The 19,794-nt window shown below is 43.5% G+C and overlaps 2 protein-coding genes across 2 annotated transcripts; one reads left to right on the plus strand and one right to left on the minus strand.

The window, feature by feature from the left end:
• Nucleotides 1-58: 58 nt before the first annotated feature.
• On the minus strand, nucleotides 59-5,036 carry LOC134060344 (zinc finger and BTB domain-containing protein 5). Its single transcript, XM_062517023.1, has 2 exons — nucleotides 4,689-5,036; nucleotides 59-4,122 (listed from the first exon to the last, which is right to left on the minus strand). Exon 2 carries the CDS (start codon nucleotides 4,117-4,119, stop codon nucleotides 2,047-2,049), a length of 2,073 nt encoding a protein of 690 aa, XP_062373007.1. The 5' UTR covers nucleotides 4,120-4,122; nucleotides 4,689-5,036; the 3' UTR covers nucleotides 59-2,046.
• On the plus strand, nucleotides 3,917-19,752 carry polr1e (RNA polymerase I subunit E). The gene is made up of 13 exons (XM_062517034.1): nucleotides 3,917-4,307; nucleotides 6,555-6,746; nucleotides 7,026-7,129; nucleotides 7,263-7,339; nucleotides 7,428-7,513; nucleotides 9,051-9,103; nucleotides 9,215-9,359; nucleotides 9,546-9,656; nucleotides 11,403-11,499; nucleotides 13,309-13,439; nucleotides 13,549-13,630; nucleotides 19,177-19,308; nucleotides 19,428-19,752. The coding sequence occupies exons 2-13, from the start codon at nucleotides 6,680-6,682 to the stop codon at nucleotides 19,588-19,590; spliced, it is 1,248 nt and encodes a 415-aa protein (XP_062373018.1). The 5' UTR covers nucleotides 3,917-4,307; nucleotides 6,555-6,679; the 3' UTR covers nucleotides 19,591-19,752.
• The last annotated feature ends 42 nt before the right edge of the window (nucleotides 19,753-19,794 follow it).

The raw sequence follows: 19,794 nt of genomic DNA on the forward strand, positions 1-19,794 counted from the left end.
ACTATTGATTTTCTAATTGATGCCAAATTAAAACAAATACTCACACAACATGCAACTAAACCATGGAAAGGTTCCTCTTTTATTTTGGAATATACAGTGATCGCAACAAAACGTTCATTGTTCATTGTTAGCATCTTACAAAAGAACAACAACATAAAAATACATTTCTAGTCCTTTTTCCATTTTTACTACAGTATGTTTACATCGAGTCAATCCTTCTCTTTTGGCATTTTAAGACCTGGGCTTCAGAAGCTTGGTCATAAGGCAGTTTACTCCCACTATGTCCACAAGTGATCACTTCCGTTTTTCATATCACCCCTTAGCTCTACTCAAAGAGAGCCTTTGCATACACAAATCTTACAGTGCACTTTCAATGATTCATACTGAACATGACATATTTTTAACCAGTAACAGGCCCAAAACCACAGCACAACATGAGGTGGATGGACAATATATTTTCAACACAAGTACAGCACCATAAGTGGGCATTCCTGTGGTCATGGAGGTGAAGAACGAGAGAGGTCCTGTTGGAGTTGAGCTCCAGCTACTAGCTCTGTTTGACCTTGCCAGAGCACAACTGTGACATGTGCCACAAATGCAGCTCCAGACTCAACGGTCTTCCCTACTCCAAATACATTTACATTAACGGAGCATTCCAGAGGCTGTTTACTGAGGAGTTCCAGACTCAGCTGAGTGCAGCTATCAGGACAGAGTGAGCAGTGAGAGAGCCGTATCCACAAGGGTGGGAAGCACAACTGGGAAGTAAGGTCAGCTCACATACAGTCTCAGCTGGAAAGAGTGAGCTGGTTCTAGCCTGACTGCTCCACCAATCATTAACTCCTGTTAGCTCAGCCATGACCCCACTGGAGGACAGGCGGTGTGGTGGGCAGAACCCGCTGGGTGGCCTGGCAGGACTGCTCACCCGCTCCTCCACCCTCCATACAGGAATGTGCCTGGATTTTTGGTTGGAAGAGGAAGAACCATTTCTATCACATACAGTACAGCTCAAGCAGGTTTGACAGAGAAATGCACAGATACACACCGGAAATGATCACATCACACAAACACTTTTCTTAAAAACGTTGCACATAGTTTATCAGCTCCTCTTGTTAGGAACACTTGCTGTATTTACATCAGGATGTGGCATTAGTTAGTCCTCCTCTCTTCCAGCCCCTCATTTTACACACAGGAGAACAGTAGGATATCAGGCACTACACCCCCGTTCCACGCTCCCACACCCACACCCACGTACACACACATACACACACTGCAGTTCCAATGTACACTCAGATGGGCACAAAGAAAAAATACTGGATTTGGAATACAGCCATTCTAAAAATGAGCTTTCTGTGCAAATCAGTAACTGACATGGGGACAAAATCTTACTGTGGTTCAGTAGAAACATCATACTTAACAAATTCTTCTAAATGCTTTTCCATTTCAATTTTCCATAACACAGTTCAAAACAGTACACTATCTAGTTTATAGGAATAAGAAAAGCTCAGTGCCAGCATGGAAATGATAAAGATAAAAACTGTGAAGGAAGCAACATCATCACTCTCACTTCCTTAGTGCTAAACAATTTTTTAAAAAGGTGCTTTCAGTTTCAAGGCATTTACACATGAAAGCTCTCCTCAGGTCCTAACAGCAAACCTCATCTCCCCTCAGAGAGTCTTTCAAGAAAGTCTTCATCTTCTAGCGCCACCCACGGGCCACCTCAGTAACTTCTCATTCAATAAAAGTGTGAAGTGTTCAAAACAGGATACAGGAAACAGGATCACAGTCACACACCAAAGCCATGACTATCCTTGCTCAGAGAAGGGATGAGAGGAGATTAGGTTGTCCAGTGTGTTTGAATGTGTGTGTTTATGTCAAAGAGAGCGTTTGTGTCCTCTGTGTTTAAATATGAATGTTTATGCATGGACATGCTCTTTGGAGAAGTGTGTACAGTATGTGTCCTTGTTCAGAGTCAGCTCTGGAGTTGTAAGCACGTGTGTGTAGCTGTGTGTGTGTCCGCCCACGTGCTCCACGCTTTTGCGCTGGACTCTAGAGCAGGGCGTTGGGCAGGTTGCTGTTTTGCCAGCGCAGGCACGTGGTCTTGGAGTGTTTGTAGAGGTGGCTGGACTGGCTGAAGCGCTTGCCACACTTGAGGCAGGCGTAGGGCTTCTCCCCTGTGTGGACGCGGATGTGCTTCTTACAGTCTGTCAGGGTGAGGAAGGTCTTACAGCAGATCTTGCAGGCGTACTTGCGCGCCCCCTCCACCACCAGCACGTTGTGCTCGGAGAGCGCCTTCTTGCACTTGGACAGGACGTCAGCGGAGGCCCGCGTGAGCTGGGGGTGGTTGGGGAAACCCGAGCCCCCCTCAAAGCCCGCCGCCGTGCCATTCAGTAGCACTGCTCCGCCCGACAAGGACGCAGACGAGGAGGAGGAGGAGGAGGACGGATCCTGGTGCTGAGGATCCCCCAGCGCCGTTTTGGGGGCGATGCGGCGATAACCTGGGAAACCGACCGTCCCCGCGGCGATGTTCTGAGCGCGGGGGAGCGAGTGGAGCGAGTGGAGACCCAGACTGGAGCGCTGGAAGTCAAGGGCGAGCGTGTCAGCTGCCGCACCAGCCCTCTGCAAGCTAAGCGCGCTCTCGTGGACCGGCCGCAGAAAGAGCGACTCGGCCTGCGCCTCCCCGAAGTTCTGCGCCTCCCCCTGGAGCAGGTGTGGGGTCGAGAGGAGGAGAGAGGAGGAGTTGAGCCCGTCGCCGGCTCCCAGCAGGAATCGGCCCTCGTTGGTAGAGGAGGCCCCGCTGCCAAGCACGTCGTCCCCAAAGCTCCTCCCGCTCAAGAAGCTGGAGATGCGGAAGCCGGGTGATCCAGGCTCCAGGCTGCTGCCGCCCTGCGCCTCCCCAGCTCGCTCCCTCTCCCTCTCCCTCTCCCGCTCACGGTGCAGCCGCTCGGTGCTGGGCTGCGGGGTGCTGTAACTGCGCTCACTCCCGCCGGGGCTCAGCTCGCTCTTCTCCACACACGGCTCTGATTGGTCGGCGCCCTCCAGTGGTGAGGCTCCCTCGCTGCCTGCGTCGTGAGGCTCGGGCGAGCTCACCGGCTCGCTCTTCACCACCACCTGCATCTTGTCGTCCTCCCCCTCCTTTCCCTGGCCGTCTCCATGGAGATGCCCTTCTCCGTCAGCATCCATGTACTCCTCTTTGCCGATGGGCTCCGCCCCCCCGCCACCCCTGCCCCCGTCTGACTGGCTGGGCATCTGGGCGTCCTCCTGGGCCACGGATCTGCGGCCGTAGTCCGCCCCGCTGCTGGCCACAGCGTCCATGGCAGTGACTCCAGCGACGATGTCCGGTTTGGAGTCCTCGCCCACCTTGTTGTGGGAGTCTGGAGAGAGGAGGCCTGACTCTGTGGAGCCGCTGCCCTCTGCATTGCCACACAGCAGCCCCTCGGAGGCGGACGTGGGCCGCAGACGCTGCCTGGCCCTCTCGGCCTCGGAGCCCATCAGGGACAGGTTGGGCTTGCGCTTGTGCAGGCGGCGGTTGGGGAAGGACGCCCGCTGCTCGGTGACGCCGCCCTCTCTCCCCTCCTCGACCAATCCGCCGCTCAGGGCTGAGCTGACCAGGCTGAGGCCCAACTGCTGCAGCAGGAAGGAGCGCTGCAGGCGAGAGCTCGGGCTACCACTGCTGCTGCCGCCAGCGCCCCCTTTGGGCGCCTCCGTGTGGTGCAGCGAGTGCGGCGCACCACTGCCAGGTGAGAGCGGCAGGGTACGCGTGGTCAGGTAGTGCTTGCAGGCCTTCACCACGGCATTGAGGTGCAGGTGTGAAGCGGCCAGCAGCACATCCATGACGTTGCTCTCGCCTAGCATAAGCGTGGACGTGTACATCATGTCGATGAGCGCAGAGAAGGCCTCCGCAGTGACCACCTCCGAGTCCAGCTGGATCATGCTCATACTGGCATCGCCCTCAGCCACGGTGAACAGGGCACGGAAGTGTGTGCTGCAGGCCGCCAGGACGGATTTGTGCGCTTTGAAGTGGCGACTTCCCACCACAATCACGCAGTCGCATAACTGCCCATGCACACGCTGGTAGTTGAGCTGCTGGAAGATCTGGTCAAAGTGCCCTGGAAAGTCCATCACCTGTGGGAAACCGAAAAGGAGGATCAGCTAGACGGCAGCTGAATGCCTTGGTCCATCCCATTTAAAGTCTGCAAACAGAATAATACTACTCTTTTCTTGTTCCACTTTCTTCCAGGCCTACTTGTTTCGAGCGATTTGATTCGCAGTAACACTACTACTGGATGTCATCACTTCACCATAAAAAGGTGGTGAATCCTGATGATGAATTCACAATCAAGAAATATCTTAAGCAATTCACGTTCTTCCCAGTTATCTATGAGCATTACATAATTAAACGTCTATAAAATATGTTGCAAAGATATTGATTGTTGCAAGATATTGATGAGGCAAATTGGTTTTCATTTGATTTTCATTTTTAGCTACAACACAGCAAGACAAGACAGAATGCGTGTAACGTTACCTTGCTTGCAAGTAGTAAAACTCAGCCATTAAATGACACTATGGAGCTAGCTATAGCGAGCAGTAACAATGTTATAATGTCCCCCAGAATGTCATATTCTGCGCAATCGCCACCACTTCACTATTGTTAATTGGGCAATGGGAAAACAGAAACAGCGATCACTCACCGTTCAGCGTTTGTTTCACACTCTCTGGTCGGAGACGCACCGCAGGCAATAACACGTACCTAGCAGGCTAACGTAGCAAGCTAGTTAATGTCTGCTTCACTCTCTGGTTAGGATAGCTTTGTTCATTTTCGGAACTGATCGTTCAGACACTGCCTGTTGATTATGATAGTGTACGTGCTGCTACAATTCATTATATTACTATTAGTTGACATAAAACACAATTTGCAGCAGTAGCTACCAAGCTTGGAAATCTCAGGTCGTTGAGAACAACGAGGTTTCAATGATAGTAGAGGGAACGTTAAACGCAGCAACACAACGTCCTCGCCAGAGTCCTCGCACAGTTATCTGTCTAGGTTACGGCCCCACGGTGGTAACATGACGGCGCCTGAATCCTGAATACAGTCTGCGCAAAATCTCCTACGAAGAATGCGTAAATGTCTGTTTTCTCTAAACATGTTCTATTTATTATTATATGTTTTCAAACATAACATATTTGACATTCTTTCAATGTCTGTAGTCTGTTAACAATTAGGCTAGCCTATAGCCTACCAAAATTAGGCCTATGCTTTGATGGAAATCAATATTCTATCAATGTCATCTTGTCATCTACTGATATCTGCAAAGATGGTCTCTTTATTTATTTTTATCTAATTATTATTATTATTATTTAGTAGTAGGCCTAATTCTGCATGTGCAATAGCCTACACATGGCTCAAACTTATAGGCCTATACGAAATCCATGTAGCCTACACAATATTGCAGTTGCAATAAACATTCAGAACAAACAAAACAAGAAAGGAAAAACACACAAATACATACTAGGGCTTGGAAAGTAGCCTAAATCAGATTCTGTTAGGCCTACTCTGTTCCAGAGTTGCATAGGCCTATAGCATTCTTAGAATTAATAATTTTCAGGGCTTTTGAGTAAGAGAGGAAATGATTGTGATTGTGAAACCCACTAAAAGTGCTTCACTTTTAAGTATCTACATTTGAGATCATCATTATCATTGATCATAGCGTCCATAGGGCCTAGGCTATATAATGTCCTTTGAGTCAAAGCTACCTAACACTTAGGAAGGAGCCAGTTATGAAGATCAAGCCACAAAGACTCAACATGAATACAATGGACAAACAGGTGTTCATCACAAAACACACAATTATCTCTATCAAAGCGACTTTGGATAAAATCGTTGGAGGGGTACATACCATTCAAAGTTTTAAAATGTAACTCTTTGGCTTTAGGAATTATTGGATAGCCTACTTCAAGTAGTTGGTTCGCAAGACCTGTATACAAAGCTTTGTGAAAAAAATTAAAATGGAGTTTCGTTAACACAGGATAAGAAAGGTTATTAAATATTTCTCTTAGATATTTGTTGGGGAGTCTAAAGCCACAGCCTCCAACAGAGAGTTGTGGTATAGCCTAAGGAGGGGCAGATAGTAGGATCTGATATAATCCCTCTTATCAATCCTAAAATGGAATCAGGAATGGCATCAAATATATTATATAGGCTAGTTTGATACGTAAATGTTGCAGGTTAACCCATAGGCTACTTCAAAAGCTTGTGACAACCATTAGAGTCAGTTAAGTGCAGGACTGACCAGATGCCTTTATCTAACCAGTCCTTGATGTATAGAGACGACTTTTTAATAGTAATTAAGTAGTTCCAGATGTGTTGTGTGGGTAAGATTGATTGTAGGCTACAGAACAACAACTTGCTGATGGAAGAGAGATAATTTGAGGGGCAGGTTCTGAATCACATCTTAGGAAGAAATCTATACCACCTAATATCCTGAATATTTCATATGGGATATGGTACCAGTAGCTACTGTTGTTTAAGAATGATTTTAACCATTTGATTTTTAAAGATGGTCGACTAACACAACAGAATACTAACTAGATCATCAGTAGGCTACACTCCAGACCTCAAGGTGTCGCACTTCTTTGGCTGATAATCCTTCCCTCTTTCGTTCGCCACCTTTCAACAACAACAATGGCGGCTTCCAGTTACACTTGGAAGTATTGTGAGGAAGAGAAAGAAGACGACAATGTTGTTGTGTGTAAGTCAATCTTTGTTTGCTTTTAGGACATAATTTTGGTTGGTGTTACATTGATTTAGGCGATACGCTGCCATTTCGCCGAGACAGTCATGAAGCTTTAAGATTGACGGGAGAGATGCCCACGTGGTTAGCAGCCCACTTAATGCACTCACTGCACTTCATACCATGTCTTTATTTCCCAAAGGAATACTTTGTAATACATTCGGACTCAGTAAACAATACACCACTTTAATGTTGCCAGAGTTTAGCTAATCTCTGCGTTTTTGTATTTGCCTACAGTACAGTTCTCGAATGGGAACGTGAAGAGTACAGACCAACTGGATTTCAACTATTACAAGAATGTCCTTGCTAGCAACCCAAGAAAAAGGAATCGACGTATCCTGGTAAGTGTCGTAATGAATCGCTTGATGAATTAGATGAGTTGTTATGTTAGTGGGCAGTTTGCAAGGACAAAACCCAAAGTGTCCAAAGTAATGATCAGAAATTGATCAAATGTGTTGTTTACATGTCTTTCAGGTGGCGGAGTCTAACAGATTGTCATATGTAGGGAACAACTTCGGCACAGGATCTTTGCGATGCAACAGTTTGTGCAAGTACGGACCTGTCTTTTGTTATGTTACATTGAATTGAAATTGTGAAAGAATTGAGATGTAACACAACCGCTGGTTGGCTGGTGTACAGGTACTATGTGGGAGTCCTGGATAAGACAAGCATGCAAATGGATGTGCACAGTGCGCAACTCTTCAACATGCAGCCTCTCATTCCAGGTGTGTATGCATCAGTATCAGTATAGACTGAGGTTTAGTAATAGTGCAAGGCAGTTCAGTGAAATGATAATGTATTAATAACAATACTGTAATTAAGATTAAAGAGCACATGAGGTAGATGAGCAGAACAGCTTTATTAACTATGTTCGGTGTAATGGTAGGTATTATTTCTAGAAGCTATCTTTGTGTCGTCTGGTTTTGGCAAACAGTGCCCTGTATCGTTTACCAGAGGGAAGGAGGTTTAACAGTTTGTAACCAGGATGTGAGGGGTCTGTTGAGATTGTTGCTGCCTTTTTCCTGTCCCTGGACCTGTACAGGTCCTGGGCGTAGGGGAGATCATCTCCAATAGGTAGTCTGACCCTGTCTTGTTTCGTGGCTGACCCAGATCAGTGATGGAGGGGCAGATGACAGACTGAATGATCGCTTAGAAGAAAGAAGTCAGCAGCTCCTTAGGCAGATTAAACTTCCTTAAATCTCTGCTGGGCCTTTTTTTGGATAGTGTCAATGTGGGTAGATCAGTTTAGGTCCTGATCCCAGGAACCTAAAGGAATCCACAATGGACATTAATGGACATTTGTAAGCTTTGCTGATTGTTTGTACTGATGTTCTACTGGATATTTTAATTTCCCAGGAAATGATTGATCTATTTATTAATCTATGGATATACACTATATTGCCAAGAGTATTGGGTCACCTGCCTTGACCCCCATATGACCTTCAGTCACATCCCTTTCTTAATCCATAGGGCTTAATTTGACATTGGGCCACCCTTTGCAGCTTCAACTCTTCTGGGAAGGCCACTCCACTCTAATTCATCCCAAAGGTGTTCTATTGGGTTGAGGTCAGGATTCTGTGCAGGCCAGTCAAGTTCATCCACTCCAAACTCTGTCGTCCATGTCTTTACGGACCTTGCTTTGTGCACTGTTGCACAGTCATGGAACAGGAAGGGGCCATCCCCGAGCTGGGCTTGGTCCCTTAGTTCCAGTGAAAGGAACTCTGAATGTTTCAGCATTAACTAAGAGATTTTGGACAATTCCATGCTCCCAACTTTGTGGGAACAGTTTAGGGATGGCCACTTCCTGTTCCAACATGACTGTGCACCTGTGCACAAAGCAAGGTCCATAAGGACATGGATGATAGAGTTTTTGTGTAGATGAATTTGACTGGCCTACACAGAGTCCTGACCTCAACCCAACAGAAGACTTGAGATTAATAAGAGCGGAGACTGAGAGCCAGTCTCCTTGTTCAACATCAGTGTGTGACCTCACATGTGCGCTTCTGAAAGAATGGTCAAAAATTCCCATAAACACACTCCTAAACCTTGTGGAAAGCCTTCCCAGAAGAGTTGAAGCTGTTATAGCTACAAAGACAGGACTGACGTCATATTAAATCCTATGGATTAAGAATAGGATATGACTGAAGTTCATATGGGGGTCAAGGCAGGTGACCCAATTGGCAATATAGTGTATATTTCTGTAGCCTTTAGATCTCAGACTCCAATTGTAAATCCTATAGCTCACTGTGTTGTTTTTCATAGGAGAATCCATGCCCGTTGATGAACCTGACACCAAAAAGTCTTACAGACATAAGGTGGAGTGCCTGCCTCTACTATTCCAGTAGTTCTTGAAAGAGTAAGTGGATGCTGACAGTGTGCTGTTGTTGTTCTGACCTAAGTAACATTTCTTTGCATGGCGTGTGAAGGTGGATTCTCTGATTGAGGCGTTTGGAACAACAAAACAGAAGCGTGCTCTGAGCTCTCGTCGGAACAACCAGGTTGCTGATGACTCTCTGCAGCAGGCTGTGGCCCAAGCTGCCAGTAACATTATTGAGCAGAAAGGCGTAGAAGGTGATGTGTTTCCATTGAATTTATGTAAATATCCTCTGACATACAAACACCCCCTTAGTAATAGTATGAACCAGGAAAAATAGTTTTAAGGTATTTTTTATGTCTTATATTTGTAGCAGCTTGTCCATTTGTAATCAAAGCTCTGTAGACTAATGTACATGTTCATCTGTCTCCTTTCTTGGTCAGTCCTCCAACAGGAGGTGGCGGATTCAGAGGCTGTGACGGACACAGTGCTGTACCTGCCTGTGTGTAACCCAGAGGCAGATACAGAGGAAGATGTTTATCCATTTAATGAGTGTATCCTTATTCACTGTTCATTCACTGAACTGTTCATTTTCAGAAAATAGTTCCAACTACAACTACATTACTTGTATAGATGTCCGTTTGCCATGGTTTGTGTGTATGTTTGTGTTAATATGAATAATATTCAGGTATGCAAACTCCTCACTTTCGGCAACATTTGCCGTTTTGAATCCAAAATTGGTGAATTATGTGATTTGTGCAGATCTGATGAAACGCATCTTAAAGTCTAGTCTATCCTATTTTATATGCAGGCCCGGGGTGGGTAATCGGGAGAATCAGGAGATTTCCCGATGGGCCTCTTCACTTTTGGGCCGGTCGAGAATTTTTTTGTTTTACATTTGTCAGGTTAGTCCATCTTCTCTTAAAGTAGGCTACAGAGGTTCCGCATTCTGACACCGCAGCCTCTGCATGGACTGTAGCATACCATGCGAGGGAGTTCTCCCCTCCCAAGATAGAGTTGGTTGGGTCCATAGCACGTCTTTTACAAAATATGATTTCTCAGACAGGCTACCGATAGCAGGGCCGGCCCTACCGCAACTATAGCCTACGCGCCAGGGTCTCCAGCAAGCGTGAAATACATTTTTTAAGCTGTCTCATCAGGCTATTTGATACAATATTTACCTCTGTAACAACAAGTCATGATTTATGCCCATTAAACTTTTAACTTACCGTCAGCATCTGTGTCACCTGAAGCATGCGATAGAAATATCTATTGAAAAGCACAGTTGATCTGTGCATGCACCATCTTTTGATTATTTGATTTAGAAAGCAAGTTCATTATTTTGAGCTGCTATTAGAATGGAAGCTTAATATAATAATTTAGCCCGAAGTTAGATAACGTGTAGATATTTGCTGCAATTTCAAAACCGGATTACTCGGGATCAGCGTATTGTACAGAGAAATGCTTCATATCCTCGGGTCCGATAAGGTCTGCTGTTTATTTTGATATATGGTTAGCTATATGTTGACTGGAGTTTGGGAGATATAGGCTACCACCAAGAGTAATGGGTGTGGAGGTGGATGAAGCTCTGTGTGCACAGTGGAAATAGCCTATGATTAAACTGAATGTAAGCAACGTTAATTTTCGTTAGGTTTCGTTAAGTTTATCACAGCACCTGCTAATATCGTTTGAAAGCTCAAGTCCAGCCCTTCCACGATATCTGTGAATTATGTGTGATCTGTGAGCAATTAGGCTAAACAGAGAATGTGAATTTGGATAGGCCTACATTTTACGTCCATCGGTCACATGGATGTCCGCTCCTATAGATGCCGTTGCCATTCACAGTGTAACTTTGTACTGTGATTTAAACTGTAAACATTAGTTCAATATGCCTTTATGCTGAAGAGTGGAATACGTTTGAAATGCTTTATTCATTTATTTCTGTTAACTTATTATTATTAACTTTTGTTAATTTATCAACCTTGGGATAGTGGAATATGTTCATTTCTCAGATTATTATTTAACCTACATTATTTGTTGAACCATGCACAGTGAAAGAAATATTTTTCCTGGTCATTTTGAAGCTATGCACTTTTGGCAACAATGTCACTCTGGCTGGTTTCGGTATGAAACAGCCATTTTCCTCTTTGTGCACTCTTCTCACCTTTTTCACCCCTGACCAGTTTGCATGCCTGAATATTGTATACCGGGATGTTAAAGAAATATAATATTATATTTTATTACAGATTACAGTTTTCTCATAGTATATTTTTTGTCACGGTTTCCTTAGCTATGTCCAGTGCTTTCTGATGTAGAGTATGCTGCGCTGGAGTCTGTTGGAAAGAAAATGGCTGGACTCACCTCAGAAGAGCTGCTTAAGATGAGAGAACAGGGCTGGTATGAAGGCGCCACACATACACAGCACATCATTATTTATTTGTTATTTAGTTGTTTATTTGGGGACAATGCAAACAGACAAAGAGGTGTAAATAAGCTGGAGTTAGTGAGTGCTAATTTTCATCCTAGCCAGTTCTTAGAAAGGCAGCTTAAAATAAAACAGCAAACATAAAAATGAATTGGTGTGTGTGCGTGTGTGCATGTGTGTGCGCGCGCACGCGCAAACATTGGCCAATACTGTCAGGTTTCGCAGTGAAATTCAAATTCTCTTGTGTTATATTAGGCACACACGGTTGTGAGGTATCTGAAAAAGTACTTCTGGGATTTCGAAAATCATGATAAAAGATGACAGAAGCTGTATTTCGCTGCTGAACTTGCTATAGAAGATCGTTGAAGACCAGTAACCACTCGGTGAGCTGCACTTTTTAAAAAACAAACGTTTAGGGGTGTTTTAAGGACAGAATAGTCCATGCACAAAGCGAGCAATGTTAAAGCCATACAGAGCTCCATTCTAAAGCTGCCAAATTCCACAAACAGGCTCAATTGTCGAGATTTCGGTGTCAAACACCATTTTCATGCTAGGCAGAACAGAAAACGGGCTTAAAGTGTAAAATACCGAAATATTCCTTTAATCCTTGAGGGACATATTACAGTTTAGGTATGTGGACTGCGTGTTATTAATGTGTACACATTGTTTCCAGTGTGTTAGATATGATTTCATCCTCTTTATGGCATGGTCAGAAAAATGAAAAAGAGATAACTTTGACAGAAGCACCTAATGGTTCACAGTGTCAGAGATGTTCTTTAGATATAAAAACACTTCACCTATTATACCCCCCTTATCTAGTTTCGTTTTGCTGTTCTCAAGAATGTAGCAGTTGGCAGTTTCTGTGGAGTAGTTATTCCGAAAGCCAATGGTTGCTGCACTGTCTCAAGAGTTTGTCTGCCTAATATTAAGATCCCAAAACTAAGACCTGTGCAAATATTTTAGTTGAACTCCAATGGTTTCATATATATATATTTTTAACCCAGTAAGGCTGGGATTTTACTTGCCGTTAGACCAAGCGTAAGCGTATGCGTCCGTGTGCGACCTGCTGTGTCCTGTGTACAGACTCGCTGCAACATTACGCACCCAACTGGAGGTCTTCACTAGGGGGAGACTATAGTAATTCAGCTATGGAAGTTGGCCATGTGCCATTGTTTACTTTCATGATTGCCCCCGTCGTTGATGTCGATAATGCATCTTGCGGTCACTTTTTTGGCAATGATCGCCCCCTACTTTCTTGTCAGTATTGCATCTCGCGGACGCGTCATGTTCGCTTGCGACGACGTGCACGACCGACGCACCAAACCACCGCAAACTACGCGAGGCAGCCATGATACGAACACGTACACGTTGTCTGCAGCAAGTCTAAACCTGCCTTAATATCTCTTGAAAAGTGTTATTCCTAGCCTGCCCAAATTTAGTTGGTTTCAAGACAGACATGTTCTCGGTATGTTTGGACCCTTAAAAGTTTGTACTGCATGCCCATTAGTTTTATATAAGGCTCTGTATGAAAGAATGTGCAAAACTGGTGATATTGAGGATCTTGTAAGCTATTTGCACATGGCACCAATCATTGTTTTACCTACAAATGCAATACTTTTAGATAGTTACATGGCACAGTAGACATGTCTAACTCATGGGTCCTGTTTTTTCTCCATTTAGGTTTTGGTACTGATGTTATAGTGTTGCTAATCTCAGCTCTCTCTCTCTGTGTGTGTCTCTCTCTCTCTCTCTCTCTCTCTCTCTGTGTGTGTGTGTTGCAGTCCTCAGACAGTGATGCGACATTTGGAAGTGATGCCAGTGGATCCAAAGGCTCGTGACAGACAGGCGAGATGTCTGTGGTATCTCTCCCTGCTCATTAAAGTAGCACATCAGAAATTCATCTCTCGCAAATGTAAGTGGATATGCCTTCCAGTGTGATTTTAGGAAACTGTCAAATTAAAATATTGGAAAGAAATGTGTGTGTTTAGTTGTGAAGTAAGATTTTCACATTCATGTTTCAGTTGGTTCTGAGGATGACTGTCCGAAGATCATCATAAATAAAGTGATGAAGACCTTCACAGTGGAAAGTTTCAGTCATGGCAGGTGTGTGTTAATAGCACGTTATCATAGCCTTTGTGCAATACTCGTTGGGATTTTAGTTTCATTCTAATTTAGCCATCAGTTACATTTAGCAAATGCATTGGATACATTATAGTCACTGCATCAAACATTTTAATGTTTAAAAGGCAAAAAATAGCAACACTGTACAACAATTTGCCACTTTTTGCTGAATTATTTTACATTATCTCCCTCAACAATGGAATTCTCTTCTCTGATTGGCTGATGGGGTCCGTCTAGAAAAGTGCATTAACTTTGAATAACCGCACGGCGTGAAGTCCATTATCCCGCTTATTCCACTGTTGCCACTTGCGTTGTGTTCGTTTCCGGTGCTAATTTAGATGTTTTAATCGCTAGAACTGTATTGTTTGTAGAACTACTTTTCCCAGACACATTTCAGCTAATTTCTCAAACTGCCGTTACTAGTTCTAAATGGATGGTTGCTATGGCCAAAAGCCAGTCGTTAGTTCTAATCTACCGTTGTCAAGCTGGCATATCCCAAGATTCTGATGAACGTTAACTTTGAAAGATTGCTATTTTTCTTAGCCTACTGCCACTTAACTAGCTAAATGACACCTCTGTCATATGCTAAACGTTACTATGATCTGAACGTCTGTATTTTACAGCTTGTATGTAACGTGACAGTGCATTTAAACTTCACAACAAGTTTGGCGAATTAATATTCAAGTGTGATACGGCCAACAAATTGGAACTACTTCATAGCCGTGCGTATATCTAAAGTTAATGCACACCCTTATAGAACGCAGGACAATGGGGAACTCAACCGAGCAGTGGAATAAGCAAATATAACGGACCGATAGAACTTTGAGCAGCCCATTCAAAGTGAATGGGAGCTCCCTCAACATTCTAGAGAGCCATATAATAACTTCGTTTATTACACGGCTCTCTAGAATGTTGAGAGAGCTCCCATTCACTTTGAATGAGCCTCCCCAACGTTCTGCGGTGAATAATCACCGGTGAAAGTATATAATGACCGCTGTCAATGGCAACGGGTTTTGTGCTTCTAATTCACGTCTTTCATATCAATCCGCAACAAAGCCGTTCGCTGGTTGCAATGGAATTTCGCACAAAACCCATAAAAATATACCGCATTTTCCAATGTACTGTAGTTTCTGGCAATTTTTCTCAGTTTGCCTGGTGCTGTGACAAACAGTATAAACATGAACCAAGGAGTAAACATTACTGTCTACAGCCGCGAGAGGGCGCTCTATGTTTGTTGAATCGGGAGATTGGTGAACTTGCGGCAGGTCAGACATTGTCTCGTAGGCCTACTTAAGCCCCAAATTTGTAGATTCGCCAGAGAAGTGCAGGATAGCATTTCGGACCAAAATGCCATGGCATGTTTCAACCTGTAGAGGGCGCGGAGAGCTATATCTCCAATACATAATCATACGAAATGTTACTTTTCTCGGGAAACACGATTTTTGTCAATATTAACCCTGGTAATAGTGTAGTTCACCACTTATGAGTAATTTCATTCAATCAACAGCTCAAAAAACATATTTTAGGATGCAGTTACACTTTGAAATGTGGTAGATAGCCTATGACGCGGTGCTGCAATAATGTATGCAGAGACACAGTGTAACACTATGTCCTGAAAACATCTGTATTCGCCTTTCTTGTATGTCTGTCGCAGAATCCATTAAATATGGCATTCATAATAGCAGAGAAACGTGAGCGACAGAAAAAAAAAAGAAACGGGACGTCCTACAGGACATTCCAATTGAAAACAATGTAATTAAACAAATTTCATCACTAATGTTTGCTTGCATCGCATGTTAGGACATAGTGTAAGGTTGGCTGCAAACATTACGGAGACTGTTACAATTGACTGACATGTGCACACACACACACACACACACACACACACACACATTATCAAAATCATACACCAGATGCTTTAGGGTGTAAAGATTGCCACAAATCACCTTTTTTACATGGTTGCATAAATGTTGTTAAAATGAAAATGTATGTCCTGTTGCTTTGACTTTTCAAATGACAGCGCCATGTATGTAAATTTTTGTGTCAGCTGACAGGGGACGCGCGTTTTGGGCACGAATGAATGGGTTTGCCCTTAGTTTAAATGGTGGCGCGGTGAGTGCGCGAGAGAGACTTTTTGTTACCTGAATTGAGCCGGCTGGTAAGAAAGTTACGCGGTTAGAAGATTCCAGTGAGCTGCATTGCCGTGACCCTTTTCCTTGTGGATTATTCGTCATTGGATTACAGCAAGATCTGGATACCTTTCCCTTCTGACATTCGCGTATGTTGAGATTGCGTTTCACATCCGTGTTGGAGCGACTACTCAACGGACTGTAAGATAAGCATCGTTTTCATTCTTTGGAGATCTCGTTTACGTTTTGGAACAGTCGGAATCTAATGCTTATTGTTTGGACTTATGGACATTGAACTTTGGGGGGTGTGGGTTTATATTTCACGAAGCTTTGTGTCTTCAATTAAGTGTCGGGCCTGCAGCTCAGCGCGTTCGTTGCGCGCTAGGTGGCCTCGAAGTCATTGATTGTTTGTGACACAATACAGCGCATATTCACGTAATTGTTTTGTGTTTTTCATGTGTTTGATTATTGCACGATTGGCGTAGTTGATAAACAAGCCTATTGCCGTTTATCTTAAGCCAACGGAGGCCCTCTGTTATATGCGGTTGCTTATCCGCCCGAAACCTTCTTTATATGCGTCGTGGCAGTGAGCTCTCTTAATTATTATAAGGGGCAAATTGTTACAAGGGTAGTCTCTACATGGGTTTAGTTCATGATCGGGCTATTAGTAAGACCACAATTTAATAGTGGTCTGGTCACCCTATTTTGTGTGCCAGGTGAATAACTTGCCTTTCCTGAACAGTCTCTAAAATAAGGGTACACTGCAAAAACTGCTTATCTAATCAAATCTAACCAAGTGTTATTCATCTTGTATCAAGATAAAAAAAAAAATCTACTTGGTATTGTTTTAAGTCTAAATTTTATTTTTGTATCTATTATCTTTTATTTTTTCTATTATCGTATTTTTTGCAGTTCAGCTTCCTTAGTATAACGTTGTTGAAAGTTTGCACGTTCTTTTAAAACACGCCTCTTTTTTTCTCTCGCTCTCGATTACCAATTAGTGAAATCAATCAAGTAGAAATGCGTTTTAAATACCAACACCAACAAGACAGCATCCAAAAATAGAAGTGGCCTATCCATTAGGCCTAGGATACTTGGACATGTATGCTGTGTGACGCAACCAGCGTTGTTTATGGATGACCCTTTAATGGTCACTTGCATCCCATCCATAGAGCCGATGATGTTATAAAAGCCTGACATAGCCAAAGCCCAATTCATTGAAAGCTCATCAGCAAATGTTTTCAGTGCAAATTTGGAAAACTGCCAGTTGGTGAAACTATACTTCTGTGATTCTCGTGAAAACTAATGAAGTTGTGCAGGAACCACAGTGCAAGGCAACCTTTATCCACCATCAACATGCATAACCAAACTAAGTAACAGCACTTTCTATTTATAACCTATCATTTTTTTCATTTAAAATGTTCATCTTTGCATGTCATATTTTCTTCATATTTTTGCATTATTATATGACTCTTCACAATGATAGCAGAACGCTCCCAACACTATACTGCCAAAAGTATTGGGTCACCTGCCTTGACCCCAACATGAACTTCAGTCACATCCCTTTCTTAATCCATAGGGCTTAATATGACACCAATCTTTGCAGCTATAACAGTCTTCTGGGAAGGCTTTCGACAAGGTTTAGGGGTGTGTATATGGGCATTTTTGACCATTCTTTCAGAAGTGCATTTGTGAAGTCACACACTGATGTGGACGAGGAGACTGGCCAATCAAGTTCATCCACACCACACTCTGTCATCCATGTCTGTATAGACCTTGCTTGGTGCACTGGTACACAGTCATGTTGGAACAGGAATTGGCCATCCCCAAATTGTTCTACAAAATTGGGAGCATGGAATTGTCCAAAATCTCTTGGTTAATGCTGAAGCATTCAGAGTTCCTTTCACTTGAACTAAGAGACCAAGCCCAGCTCGGGTTGGCCCCTTCCTGTTCCAACATGACTCTGCACCATTGCACAAAGCAAGGTCCATAAAGGCAAGGATGACAGAGTTTGGTGTGGATGAACTTGACTTGCCTGCACAGAGGCCTGACCTCAACCCAACAGAACACGTTCGAGATGAATTAAAGCGCAGACTGAGAGCCAGTCTCCTCGTCCAACATCAGTGTGTGACCTAACAAATGCAATATATAGTGTATGCACCATATAATGACTGCTGTCAATGGAAACAGCTTTCATATCACTCCGCAAGAAGTCTGGTCACTTCTTGCAATGGAACTTAAAAGTGAAAGCAAACGGTTGATCAGCTGTGTTCTAACGAATGTTTGATTCAAGTCCAGCATGTGTTGCAAACGCTATGTTTCTCAGCAAAAGCCATGATGAAACGGTAACAAATAAATGTAAATAGACCTCCTATGTGTTTTTTTCCCCCTGTTTTGGCAAGGAGCTGTATAATAAGTAGGATAATGTATAGAACGCTGGTCACAGTCACTAATGACCAGTGTTTTATACATTATCCCTTAGTTAATGTCACTTCTACTAGTCAGTAGAAATATACTGTATATTCATATGTGTAGGTGGAATTGTCTGGAATCTGTCAATATAAGAACCATGCCCCAGTTAATAGGGTCTAGTGACACCCCTACGCCTGGTCTCTAATCACAAAATAACTCTGAATGTGGACTGGACACACCCTAAATGTCTTTAAAGTTGCAGTTGGCAAGATGTTTTTGATCATATTCACTGAAACCGACAGTATGCTCCGATAGAACAACATAGATCAGTCTGTTTTAGAAAAAAAAAACACACTTCTACCTCCACCTAGAGCCTGTTATTTGGATTTGCAAAAATCCACTGCTCTCGGTTCCTCTGGTCCAATAACAGCAGGGCTGTATGATCATTGGCAGATCTGACTGTTAATCACAGTTCACGCACAGTCACTAAGAAACACAAACTTGATTGGAGGGTGCTCATGGTAGTGGGGGAGGGGCATGAGAGTTGTATACATTAAAAATTTTGGACATTCAAAAAGTCCCCTCAATCTGTCAGACTTGCCAACTTCAGCTTTAAGCTTTGCGCCTCTGACCAAGCATTTATAAGATCGGGCCCTTAAATTCGTTAGGCTTATCAGCTTATGTCATTTTGAACAGCTAAAGACAAGTGGCAGACAGAGAGTATGTCACTTACAGGCTACCAGATATCGTATGTATGCAAATGTATTTTATTGTAATGCAATATTATTTAGTATTATTATTGAATGCTTAGCTGGAATGAGGTGTTTCCTCTATCATCCTGTTTTTAAAGCAGGCCTACCTGTTGGTATTGGACTACAAGTTTTCTAATATTTGCTGCATATTTGAATGGGCACTGCCCTAGAAGACTTGATTTTTTTAGGCATGTTTATGACTTTGGAGGGATTTTTTTCTGTCTGTTTGTCATAGGGTCAAAAACGTTGTGGCTTCCTCAATGCGAATAAAGCTGGCCTCGTACTGTTTGGCCCTACTTCTACACATAGACCACCAGACTGCCAATCTCACCCGACTGCATCAGGACCTTGGCTTGCATGACAGCAGGTGTGTACTGTAGCCACCACTTTTCTCTCCTCTCCACTGACAGCTCAGTGGCCTTTTGTGTTTGACAAGCTATATTTCAAAGTGTACAAACTTTGTGTATCTGCATGTCCTTATTGTAGGATGATTGAAGTAGCAAAGTCCATGGGGCTGAAGTTGAGCAAGATGCCTGCAGAGTGCGCGGACCAGGCTGGATTTGAAGAGCACAGGATTGCCACCCTGCAACTCCCTCTCATGAAGTACGAACGATTTACACAGACTAAGAAACGCAAGAAACTCCGATAACAGCTGCTGGGAGGAATGTGGACCAACCAATTTGTTAAGGATGCAGATATTTTTTATGTAAAAATATGCCAAATGAACACCTAATTCCTTTGGTTACATTATACCTTCTGGGGGGAAAAAACTGTCTGCTGAGTTGATTATAAAATGATCAAAACATTGAAATGTCTTTCATTTACTGGGTCATATTGAAAGGTGAGCTCTCAT

Source organism: Sardina pilchardus, chromosome 2, assembly GCF_963854185.1.
Source record: "Sardina pilchardus chromosome 2, fSarPil1.1, whole genome shotgun sequence".
Classification (NCBI taxonomy): domain Eukaryota; kingdom Metazoa; phylum Chordata; class Actinopteri; order Clupeiformes; family Clupeidae; genus Sardina; species Sardina pilchardus.

Coding starts and splice junctions, on each gene's coding strand:
- LOC134060344 (XM_062517023.1), bottom strand. CDS start 4,119: ATGGACTTTCCAGGGCACTTTGACCAGATCTTCCAGCAGCTCAACTAC.
- polr1e (XM_062517034.1), top strand. CDS start 6,680: ATGGCGGCTTCCAGTTACACTTGGAAGTATTGTGAGGAAGAGAAAGAA. Junction 7,130..7,262: donor AAAGGAATCGACGTATCCTG/GTAAGTGTCGTA, acceptor CATGTCTTTCAG/GTGGCGGAGTCTAACAGATT. Junction 11,500..13,308: donor AAGATGAGAGAACAGGGCTG/GTATGAAGGCGC, acceptor TGTGTGTTGCAG/TCCTCAGACAGTGATGCGAC.